A 12,872-nucleotide genomic window follows, 5' to 3' on the forward strand; every position below is an offset into this window, starting at 1 on the left:
ACACACACACACACACACGTTTCCAGGCCCCTGTGCAGGGCCGACAGAGGAATGTGTGGCCTCTGCTAGTTAAACAAGGAGAAAATTGGGAGCATTACCGGTGAGCGCGAGGCTAATCCTGCTCCTCTCTCAGCCCAAATCCATACAGCGCACTAGCAGATGTGGAGTCCCTCTCAGGGACACACACACACACACACAACACACACACACACACACATCTGGCCGTGGGCCTGCAAATACACAAACACCAGAGTCAATCAAATTAATGTTGCCTTCTTTCCGTAAGAAGGGGCGTGTACCAAAATAAAAAGCTAAATTCCTGGTGGTGGTGCAGCGGCGTAAAGATTTGCGTTTATGCAAATGTGGCTATATGACAACGCTGACCTCAAAAAGACGCCGCACGAGGTTGGCTCAGAAGTGAGACGGCATTCCAGGCACGTCCCTCACCCTCTGACATGAAAGGCAAACTGGACGATAATGCGATGAGTCATCTCAGGGAAGCTGGGATACTTTCCAACGTGACTCGAGTTTATTGAACAAGTGTGTGCGTGGTGAAGAAAACAAGCGCGGCGGTAACTTTGAAGTTGTCCGAACTATTTAGAGTCAGTAAGACTCTTAAGGGCACCTGCTTATTTTATCGGGTCTTGGATTGAGATGATATCACTGACACTATTTGTAGCAACGTGTTCACATTAGAGACGCATGCTGGAAATCCGGATCCTGCAATTTCCTGGGAATTACCAAACTCGGTCCGTCAGAAAGAAATCCTGTGAGATTTTTAGCATACGCACAATTTGTTGGATCATTTTCTTTTTTTTTTTATCCAATTCCTCAGACTGGAGATTAGCACACGCAGTAATCTCTAAAGTAAAGCGGCAGCTTGCAATCAAACCTGTTTTGGCAACGTTATTTGTCCAATACGGAATCTTCACTTATTGGACCATTTTTCCACCTGAGGAATGGGATCTGTAATTAATCATTGACCGCTCAGGTTCCAAACCAAACTATATCAAAGGCCAGAAATTGCAGTTTGACAACTGAAAAAAAATAAATCATCCCAAGGTAGAGAACACAGCCAAACAGAGCCAGAGCGACGGTTTAAGGAGAAAACAAAGTGTTCTGCAGGTACACTGCAAAGCACGTTCCTCACGGCACAGAAAAGGTCTCAGTTATTGTTCAGCCACTTCATTTGCGTCCACTACTCAACATCTGTCGCGTCGGCCGCAGTGATGGAGCATGTGTGCAACAGCCGAGCGCGTGCACGGGCCTAAACACACACACCGCCACAAGCAAACACACGCACAGCCGAGGCCCTGCGGTGAAAGGCCACATTATTATTTATGCACACTCATAAAGGGAGAGGGTAAACTCTTCATAAATCACACATACCCCCGAGAGGCTGGGAGGGGGTGGAGGAGGGTGAGGGGAGCTCCAGGCTTCGTATTTCTCAGCCCAGCGAAGGCACATATCAAACCAACCAAAAGTCCTGATCCGCTGAGGAAAGACGGCAAAGCCGCGAACCCCTTTTTAACGGCAACGTGCGCTGAATCTGACGACCTCCACCTCCTCCTCCTCCACCAGCACCCCCTCCCGGGACAAAGAAACAGAAGGAGTGATCCAGTCTGAGCTGCGAGGCTTCTGCCCTCCCACCTGTGGCTCCCTCCTCCATTCGTCTAGCTCCCCTTTTCCTTTACGCAGGTTTGAAGCGACCGTGAGGACGTTTTTGTTAATACAGTTCATTATCAAGAATGTCGCCGTTTTCCGCCGTATCCTAGAAGCTTTAATGGTGCTTTTCTTCTTTAGGGGGAAACATTCGGCTCTCCTCCCCAGCGGAGCGTGATCAGATATTATACACACACACACACACTATAAACATTACAGACACTCGGTACTTGCCGTTGCCATGGAGAGCCAACATCACTCACACCCTGAGGATGTTTGGGAGGAGAGACAGGGGAAAAAAAGGCCTCACCCGGAGATCTTTCCTGCTCCCTTCAACACGCGTGTTCCTTCCAACACGCCTTATTAGATAGTTATTGACTCAAAATCAAAGCCCCGAGGTAGAAAAGTGGGACTTGTGCCGCGAGCCGAAACAGTACAAAAATAGGGTCTGACAGCACCATCCATCAGGCCGGTGGTCCCCCCCCCCCTTCAGCAGCGTCACATGAGCGCATATGTTTGACAATTTGTTCTTAAATGAGGAGGAATCAGCGTAACAAACACCGTGGATGTGTTATTTAATCCTCACCAGCTCACGGTCCTCATACAGGCCGGATTTTTCATTGCGAAAACAAATCTTGATAAAAAAAAAAAGTCATGTGAATTAAAGCTGTGGTACAGATTCCTCTTCACTAGTCTGTTGCAAATCCGAAAGTATTAATACAGCTGTAGACATAAATAAATAAACTAAATTATAGTAAAGCATCACATTGGCCGATGCATACATTTGTCATTATTCCTCGTACTTACAATAATTCTTGTTTCCTGAAATTCATTTCACAACAGTCCTAATAAATAATTCATTGCTTTACAATCAAACATTGGCTTCCTCTTTTGCCGCTGTTCTATTTTTTAAAGTTTTATGAACAGAATACTTTTGGGGTTTGAACCATCAAAAATAAATAATTCAAAAGCCATGCGATGGGCATTTATAGTTTTATCTCTCAACTGCCTTTAACCATCCTACATCATCATTATCTAAAAACCACCACACAAAAAGCCCCCCTCCCATCCGGCTAATAATTCAAGTGGCCCATTCAGAACCATTACCGTCCACCGAGCTCCATTCATTAGCCCAATCAGCTGGGTGATGGGACGAGAGGCCGGAAATATATGGAATAATAACTAAACACAGCAGACGCAGATGCAGCTTTGGCTGTGTAATTGCACCCGAAATGATTAAATGAGTCTGAATCCGTATTTATCCTCTAGCTGCATTAGCAGTGCACACTTCCAAACACACACACACACACACCTGGGAGAGTGACTTTCTGCTGATTTGAGTTATTAGCAGTTAGTGACTCAGTGAGCGGAAGGAATAGACAAACACGCGCGCGCGCGTGCACGCGCACACACACACACACACACACACACACACACACACACACACACACACACACACACACACACACACACACACACACACACACACACACACACACACACACACACACACACACACACACACACACACATATGGATATACATATATATATACACACACACAAGTCTGGGGCAATGTCATAGGAAAACAGATGGCGTGAGGACAGAGAGGAGATTTGCTGTAAACAAGTTGATCTATAATATATCATTAGCCCCTCTGCAGGCTGCCAAGCTAACTGATAAAGTTAATACACACACAACGTGGCGGTTATTCGTGCACATGTCACCAGAAAGAAAAGTGAGTCCACAGGGCGATGTCCCCTGACTCCCGTGTGATTAGCAAGATGGAGGAAGACCAGAAGGACAGGATGTGTGGAGCTCTGGAAGCTCTGGGAGCCCCCCACACACCCACACACACACACACACAAAAAGGGAGAGTTGAAACTTCGGCATGTGTGTGTGTGTTGTTAATTGCATATAATCAGATGAAAGAGCTGCTGTGGCGCTCAAATGATGAAGGGGGGGGGGGGGTTTAATCAAGGTCAAGGCTGATGAGCTACTACGAGATCAGCTCAAGTGGATGAGTCCCGCCAGGCGACACAGTCAACCGCCGCGGTGTGATCGGATCCGATCCAACCGGGCAGCAGAGATAATAGGACTTCATTCGATATACTGGATGTTTGCTGCAGATTTGAATATGTGAAAGTATGATGGAGGTTTCGAGGGAGCCCGTAATAATTGCGCAATAAGCCGCGGGAGCTCCTCTCCCCTCCCGTGTAATTCAATCGCTGTGCAACAAGTCTGCATGAAGGTCAGACTGTTTGTGAACAAAAACACACAAACAGCACTAAGAAATGGGACTTTGTTTGATGAGAAAAAGCAAAGGGTGAACAACATTTTGAAAAACATACCCACTTCCACCCCCCAATAATGCATTTAATGGGCCACAACTGGGATGACAACTTTCTGTTCCTAACTTTTTTATTTGAAGCTCCTATTCTTTGAGGGGGGGTTGCCGCCTTCCCTTCACGCAGTGTAAAGCGCTTTCAAATCGTCTTTGTGTACGAGACGTATCGTAAAAGAATGAACTCGCTCCGAGGTTTTCGAACCCCGTGCTGCCCTGCTCATCACTGGCCATTCACGCAGGGCACAGAGTCGCGGGGCCATTCGGGTGCCAATCACGCGCCGGCGGTGAATGAGGCGGAGGGGGGGGGGTGGTCACGGAGTTGAGGGAGCGAGATGCCACGGAGTAGTCGAAAGGCTAATCAGCACGTCTTCGCCTCGCAATCACACCCCCATTCACTAAAAAGTGTAGCGTGGTTCTAAGTGTCGCCTGTCAGGGGGGCCGACATGTGACATGTGACTTGTAATTAACTTCTTGAGTCGGGCGATGAAACTGCTGGGAATGAAATATAAAGCTGCATCGTTCGGGATGCTAAAGTCCTATATGGATGCAAACTAATGATATTTAGAATGGTTCGTATTTAAAAACAAAAACTTTAGTTTGAGATACATTACTCAAAGAGGTGTCCATGTGAAAGATGCTCGTACTTCTATAAATACCACTACGTTTTTTCCATGAGGCCGACTCATTTCTCTTCCCTGCGTTGCGTCCCCCCCCGAAAGAGATGGATGATTGAAGATTCCCCGTAATCAAGCATTTGACATTTCCGAGGGGGATCCGCTGGGATGTGCGCACCTTCGCCATTTAAAGCCAGGCAGAGACCGCGCAGGAGGCTCATGGACGCGTCGTAGCCACGGTGATTAAAAAGGGCTAATTAAAGTGAGATGGAGGAGATCGTTCCCTTGTTGGGCTTTTTCGTTTTTCTTTTTTCTTCTATTAAATTTCCCATGAAATTAGATTTCTCGATTGGCTGAATTGGGATGGAAGGTTGACTGGAGCTTTTTTTTTTTAAATCTAAAAGGGTTTATTGGCACCCAGCCCTCACCGACAACAAGCTCCGTGTGTGTGTGTGTGTGTGTGTGTGTGTGTGAAGGAGACGTTAGGCACCCCGAGTTGAATCCGTCTCTGGACGAGGGGGGGGGAGCCGAACCTCGCGCATGTTTGACGGGTCCCGCCGCCCGTGGAGGAGCGACGTGAACATGGCCTCCGATTCTTTTGAGTCCCGCGTTCCCCAACCTCTGCGACGGAAACAGGAAGCGGCCGGACGAAGAGACCGGTAACCTGTGAACGAGGGAGAAGAGGCGCACGCACGGAGGAAGAAGCGGGTTAACTCGCCTCCGAACCGCTGTGACTTGACTAAAGGGGAAGAAAGCTCTCATGTCTACCCCCCTTTTCCAAAACCATTAACACACACACACACGCACACACGCACACACACACGCACACACGCACACACGCACACACGCGGGGTCAAAGCAGAGGCGAGCGGTATAATTGAGTGAACCGTGACCTGTTCTCTTCATACCGGTTTCTTTTGTGTCTGCGAGTGTCCTCGCTTTCATCAGAATGATTTCAATATTCATGAGGAGGCTGGTGGCCGGTGTGTCTCCAGACGGGCCGGGGGGGGGGCTGTAATCAAATCACAGCCGCCCCCTCATCCCCGCCCTCATCAACCACCAGTGGCGGTCTTCCTGCGCACGGTAACACTAACATGCTACGCTACACGCCTGCCTGCGGTTCGGCGCAGGGTGTGTGTGTGTGTAACTATGGGTTGAGTGATGGTTGGGGGGCTGGCTCAGATGATGAGGTCTGGACTCGCAGGCTAAGCTAACCGCGGGGCGTACAAATAGCTCGCCATTATCTCTCATTAGCATCAGTGGCTAACACAGGGCCCACGCTGTGCGGCGGGGAGCCCCCTCACAATGGGACCACTTCGGCATGATTGATGAGGAAACAGCGTCGGCGGCAATAACCGACCGGAACGGAGCAAAAACAACAAAAAGGGAAAAGGCCCCGAAGATAGAATCTGCCGGCGAGGTTATAGAAACGCAGACAAACGAAAAGGGAGTCGGGCTAATCAAGAAACACCAGGCACAGCTCATTAATCCGAGTGAGGCGCCGGCGCCGCTCGGGGAGCCCGGAGATAAGTCGCGTGGAGCACGGACCGGCCCACGCGCGTCCTAGCCAGCCCGCCGCTATCATCATCATCATCATCATCATCATCAGCAACAGCAGCAACAGCAGCGGCGGGCTAAAAAACTAAAAAGGAAGCCACGAGGAGTGAGATGAAAGCATCTCGGGGGAAGGGCGGGGGGCTAGGAGGGGGTAAACAAACAGGTAAATTAGACGGCTCCTGCGCAGCTCTGGGTTTGGGGGGGGGCTGAATTGTTAGTGAAGGAATCTGATCAAGCACTCAAGTGGGATTTCATCTTCCAGACACTTCATCATCATCCTCGCTCTGAGGTGAAAGTGGGATTTTAGGTGGGGGGGAGGCAGACTCATCCTTTATTTGTGCACAAATAATACAGATCTTATGATTATAATCCCATCATGCCGGAAAGAACAAAGCTTCCGTTCTCCCCGACTGCAGAAAAACGTCCCCACAGTTCAGGATTCCCAGCAAGTCCACACATCTATTATTCACCCCCCCCCCCCCCCTTTTTTACTTTATGTTCCACCCACACAGAGAATATGCCGGCATACTTGCAGACCTACATGCATACACACGCTCCATTGTCACCACGTGGTACATGTGGAATATTGCATTTCTATGTCCTCTGGCCTCTTTGATGACTAAGTGTTGATAATGAATCTACTGTCTGGGCCCCCGAGGCGCACTATATGGATTTGGGGCAGTTTTATTAGCACATTTATAAATGTGGTGAATTAGCGATAAATGTGCTCTTTGTGGAACATCGGGCCGCTCTCTGGCTCTGCGTGTGAACGAAATGCAGTTTCTTGCCTGGATTCGACTCGTCTTAAATCCTGAAACTGAGACGTCCTTTCATCCATCTCGGGGAAAGCGAACATGACAGCCGAATCACACGGCGACGTCACCACTCCAACTCTGAAGAACCGGCGGGGGAGAAGAACACAAGCGCGCGTGCGTGCCTGCGTGTGTGTGTGTGTGCAAGGCGCAAAGTGCGATGCAATCAAATCAGACGTTTTTTTTAAAACCCATTTTGTCACATTTGGCATTGAGCCGTTTCACACTCCCAACGAGCGGTGACAAGCTAACCGAGGTTTGGATTCACGAACACCTCGTCTGCAGGTACTTCCTGTCATCCTGCCGGGTGGGAAGCTTTGCAAAAAAGGAGTCAAAACAAATTCACCTGCAGACTAAGCGGCAAATTCGCAGTGGAGGATCCGTCACTCGAGAGCCGCGCCCGAACCCGGGGGGGGGTACGAGGGGGGCGGGGGGGGGGGGGGGTAAAAGGTACACACCTTGTCCCGGTCTTCTACGAGGTCGATCAGCAGGTCGTCCATGTCCATGATCCCGCCTTCGATGTACGTCAAGTGGTGGGTCCTCACCTCACTCTCCTCATGCTGGGCACACAAAAATATAAAGTACTTTTTCACAAAATGTTCCAGAAACATACTTGTGTCTTGTCTTGTCTTGTCTTCCCCCCCCCCCACACACACACACACAATGTCTGAAGATTTCAGTCATTGTTTAGTAGGTAAAAATAACTCTCAGTCTGCCATCGCGCTCCACTATGAAGTCTTTGTTTACAGCAAGATATGTGCAACAAGGCTGACAGTCACACAACAAACACACACACAACCAGACCCAACAGCGGGCTCGCCTGTTTGGGGTACAGCAGCAGCCAATGACCTACATTGCGTTGCACGTACACAACAACTCGGTCGGGCACCAGAATGGTGTGAGGAGGGAAGTTGGGGCGGGCGCCGAGGAGGAAGTAGCCTGAGCCCGGGGCACCCCCACCATTGCCAGTGGGGAACCAGGCCGAAACGTTATTTGCAATCGGCGCGTGGCCGACGGGGCTCAAAGAGAAGTACTTGAACAATGGCGTCTTCCCCTTTCCGCGCGAGTGTGGGAAGAACATGTGGACTTTTTACAATGACCGAACTGATAAGAGCGGCGAAACCGCAGTGTCAATCAAAATGTCTCCCAACATTTCTATTAGTAGTCATTCCTCGATGAGAAAGAAATCTATGCGGCGCCTTTATCCTTCCATAACAATGTGTGCAGTGGAAGCGCGTTAGGGACGGCCAATGAGCAATCAGCGCATCAGCAGCTAAATGGCCGGCTACGGGCAATAAGCCGCGCGGGCCGGGATGACTTTGGCGGAGACCCAGCGAGCGGCTTCTGCTGCATCACCCAGAGCCGGCGCCAATGGGCTCCTTGCTGACAAAAGACAGTAGAAACCTGCATCGTCGTTTTTTTATTCGGTTTTAAAAAGACAAGCAAACGCAGTGCATGCTGGGAAGACACAGTAACGAAGTCACGGACTGTTTTACACAAAGACGGGAAAGGAGGGTAACTTCACAGGGCTGGGGATGTGTGAGGGAAAGGTCACGTGACACAAGTTGGGCGGTATTTTGTAAGCTTCAACGCACGCGCAGCTGGCCGGCGCGTTAGCTCGTTAGCTGTTGGGGCGGCTAGTGTTGCCACGGAACAATTATCTCCGTCGGCTGCACACTCGGCAGTAAGGTGTTGAAATAAAAATATGCTTCCTGCCGATAAAACAACGGCAGTCATTACGGCTACACAGATCCGATACTGTCGTACCGGTTGAACCGGCCCTACGAGCCGCCGTAGCAATTCTGGTACTTTCAACTTTTATGGGATAAACTTAATAATAAAGTCAAATGTTGCTCCATGGGAAAAAAGAGGTGTGGTCAGATGACCTTTCCAAAAACAGAAAAAAAAGCCATAAAAGTGACATTGCTCAAAAGTCATTTAAAAGCTAAACCATTGGATCCACTAAACCAGACCAAAAACACGTGTTTTTTAATATTTATTATTATTTCACTATATGGACGGATGGAGACGGTGAAATCAAAATCGGCGGAGCAAATATGTAGCAAAGACATCCGGGCAAATAATTTACACCTCGTCAGAAGAACCAGTCCGACCTGAACGGCTGCTGGCATTCTGCCTCTCACGACACGGTTCCCATTATGTGTGAGAACGAGTGAGAGTGTGTGTGTGTGTGTGTGTGTGTGTGTGTGTAGCATGCAGCAGAGGAAGGAACTCGTTAATTGGCTCTTTGGCAGTGCCATTGCATCACTGCCATTAAGACACACACACACACACACCTTTATGAAATATGAGGGTTTCAGCTTCATTTTTTCGCATCGGCAGATCAGAGCGCAGCAGTTGCCTAAGTGTTAATTAGCATCACCTGTGTGCGTCCGTTTCCTCAACCGGAGAAACAGTGCCGAGTGATGAGCGGGCGGATCGTGTGTTTAGGGGGGGGGGGGAATCTATGGAGGAGGAAGAAATATACACTCCTCTGAAGTTCCTGGTTGTCAATCCCTGATAATTCCCCTTTGTATCTTGAACTCTTCCCCCGAAGTTCTGAGTCAGTCAGACGGAGGAGGAGGAGGATTACCATGACAGCTAGAAGGGTAAATTCCCCTGCAAATTACACAATTAAAAAAAAATTTTAAAAAAAAAATCTTCTCCCGCTCTCTGGTGAGAAAACGTGACTACACTGGAGAGCGCGCGTGATTTAACCTGCGGCGAGCAGACAAATCGCCTTCGACCGCCGATTTCCGAGCGAGTGACGAGAAGGGGAGCGAGAGGCTGCGGCCTTTGGGAGCAAGGAGACGAAGGCGCTCTTCCTTCCCCTCGAGGTGCCGAGGGTCTGCCGGCTTCTCTCCTCCTCTGCCCTCACGACTCTTCAACGGAGGACATGGATGGATTTCCAAAAGGGCCGCCATGGCCAAGTTGGGAGTCGCTCAACGCCCCCCCCTCCCCCTCAGCTGTAGCCGCGCGGCTATTTGTTACATTACATGTCGTTTGTTTGTTGTACACTCCGCTGAGGGACCCGGGGAGTTTGAGCTGGAACGCGCGTCAGCTCGAGGAATGCGGCGGAACTCTCTGAGGCAATCGGACCGCCGGCACAGGCTCCGCAAGTACAAGAGGCTAGAATGAATGCCTTCTGCATAGCCGAGTGGTGACGCATGACACACACACACACATCACGAGGATGGAAAGAAGAGTGCAGGTGGAAAGAAACGAAAAATTAACCTCAATCACCTGCAATGACTCATGCAAACAATATTTGCATTGTTTGGGGTCTCAAACGTTTATTGATTCAAATCAAATCTTTGAAGACAACTGTTGATGAGAGTATAATATTTATAATAATTAGCACCTGACTTTCTAATTTCTGTTTGACCGAGTAATAAAAACCCACCGCCGCTGAGAGGCGAAATGTGCCGTCCCCGATCTGGTTCTGTAAAGAGGAGGCATCGTGTGTCTGGCTCCTAATTAAAACAAGGCAGCGTTTTGCTTTAGCTTGTGCAGGGGGACGCCGGGCACAACAAGCTCCTCTGTGTGTCTGTTTTCCTATCTGGGTGCTCGAGAGTAAGCAATACGTCCAGCTTGTGTGGGCCCTCTCGCACCTCCGCAAGCCGGGCCTCTTTGCCTCGCCGAAAGGGGGGCGGGTTGGGTGAATGTGGGCGGGCTCACTTGGCGGTGGAGAACAGCCATCCGATAAGACCCGGACCCGTCACCAGCCCTAATCCCCAATCACTCACGGGACAAAGCCCCCTGTCCACGGCACGCATCGCACCCCCCCAACCCCTCTCCCCACGTTGACGACGTCAAAACAGTAAACTCCCACCTGCGCGCCTGAGATACCAGGGCTTAAAACAGGGAGCCATTGTGCAGGTAGACAGCTGAAGAGGCTGAAAGAGTCCTATCACGGCAGGGCAGCGTGCGCACACACACGGCGCCTGATTAATTAAAAAAGGTCAGTTTGAGTGATTAATGCTCAAGTGATTGCAGCATCAGGGAGCAGAGAGCTTTGTTTTTTTGTGCGTGTGTGGGGGGGGGGATGATGCTTTCTGCATCCAGATGTTGCATGGAGTTTGTTTTTTTCCTTCTTCCAGTTGTCCTACTCCAAATTGTCTCCGCAGCTGCATTGCATTCTGGTCTATCGAGGCACTTTGGAATTCTTGCGTGATGTTTTTCTTTATGGATGGGTTGTTGACCATCAAAAATGTGAAAAAAAGTTTAACAGAGAATTCAAACAGCAGTGACGAACCAAAACCAACACTTACATACGAGTTAAGCTTCTATAACTTGTACTTACATGACTTGTAACAAGTTCAGTGGAACAAAGTAAAACATCATGTAAATATCTCACTGATGCTAACGTTAGCAGCTAACGTATCAATAGTATCCACACGATGGTGAAATTGGTCACGTGACACCACGGCCGAGTTATGAGAGTTATTGTTGTTATGGTTACATGAAGAACGAGGGGAATTAAAGACGTTTGATGTGTTGTCGCGGGGGGGGGGGGGGTCGCGTAACTAGAAGTGACGGCTCGAAGGGTGTTTACCTGCTCCAAAATCCTGCGGTATCTCCGCGTGGCTTGGTCGGTCAAATCCCGGACGGTCCACGCAGTTTTACAGGGAACCACCACCGCCGTGTCCCCGAACGTCACCGTCACCTTCATGGCAGCTGTCAGGTCAAGCGTCGGTGGAGGGTCCTTGTTGGGGTTCGGGGGGCGGGGAGGTGTGGGAGAGAAATTATTCCGTGTTCCAGTTGAGCTGTTCCTCGGTAGGGGGCGAGGAAAAGTGGCACCTGTCCGTCGGAACCGGAGCAACAGGTGTCTCCGGTCAGGTAGAATTGGCGATGAAGTCCTTCGTCCGTCTCGAACGGGCTGCGGGAAGGGAAAAAAAGAGGAAAAAAGTACGTCTACAACATGTTTGTTTCCACCGAGTTGTCGTGCGTGTCGTAGAAAAACGGAATGTACGACCGCGGGGTGTGACTTTGCGTCATTGTTGCGCGCTGTGCCGAGACACCGAAACAAAACACAACTGCGCGAGGAACCCGGAAGAAATCTCAGTGACTGGCGCTACAGGAAACCGCATTGATCACCTGCCGCTACCTGCCGCGCTACAGGTCGCCGCTTTATTCATTTGTGTGTCATAATCTCGATAATATTTCGCTTCAAATTGTTTCGCAAGGTCACGGAATTTTGTGTAGTTTTAAGATTTTAATGGACGCACACGTTCGAAAAACGATCATCCAATTATACGTTTACGGTGGCATCTGATAAACGCTTCATAAACTGTAAAACGTGTCTTTAGATTGCATTAAAAACAACAGTGCTATTTGATCTATATGTCTGAAAAACTCTTAACTTTACAAGCATTGTCTTTGCACCTTTGAACTGCTCCAGAATAATCCCAGTTTACTCAACGCAACAAGTGCACGGCAGGTCACGTGACAGCGAATCAACCAATTAGCTCATCGGGACACGTTTCATCCTTTTCATCGACACGTCAGGTTGAAAGGTCAGCAAAACGACCTACAAACTGACAACCATGTAGTTAGGTCAAGGAAAAAATAATTTTCAATCCAAGGCTTATTTATTAAATACTATACATTTGATCCCACTTGTACATACACAGCCTGTAATCACTTTATTATCATTTATAACGATCGAGGAAATTTGAATTGAGAATCTTTACTTTTCATAATTAATTTAACTAAAAGAAAAACGTAGCAGTAAGTGATGCAACGGTTCGAATGCATATTCTGGTTTTCATGGATAGAGTTTCCATGAGGTAAACTGTCCACATATATTTGCAGGGAATTATGTTATGGCTAACTCCTTCTAATCCCTCTGTACTCACACACCCACCCACACACACACAC

General features: G+C 49.0%; 1 protein-coding gene across 6 annotated transcripts in view; it reads right to left on the bottom strand.

Annotated features, from left to right (window-relative positions):
• pard3ba (par-3 family cell polarity regulator beta a) overlaps positions 1 to 12,091 on the bottom strand; it is an 84,517-nt gene extending 72,426 nt beyond the window's left edge. For 5 of the 6 annotated variants that reach the window (XM_078098131.1, XM_078098129.1, XM_078098130.1 and 2 more), the window contains exons 1-2: positions 11,548 to 12,091; positions 7,451 to 7,552 (exon numbers count right to left, since the gene is read on the bottom strand). In XM_078098131.1, coding sequence (XP_077954257.1) covers positions 7,451 to 7,552; positions 11,548 to 11,664 — 219 coding nt within the window. In that variant the 5' untranslated portion in view covers positions 11,665 to 12,091. The remainder of the gene's footprint in view (positions 1 to 7,450; positions 7,553 to 11,547) is intronic. The other variant, XM_078098133.1, reaches the window with a different exon arrangement.
• Positions 12,092 to 12,872: the final 781 nt, after the last annotated feature.

This window comes from Gasterosteus aculeatus, chromosome 1 (genome assembly GCF_964276395.1).
Source record: "Gasterosteus aculeatus chromosome 1, fGasAcu3.hap1.1, whole genome shotgun sequence".
Lineage (NCBI taxonomy): Eukaryota > Metazoa > Chordata > Actinopteri > Perciformes > Gasterosteidae > Gasterosteus > Gasterosteus aculeatus.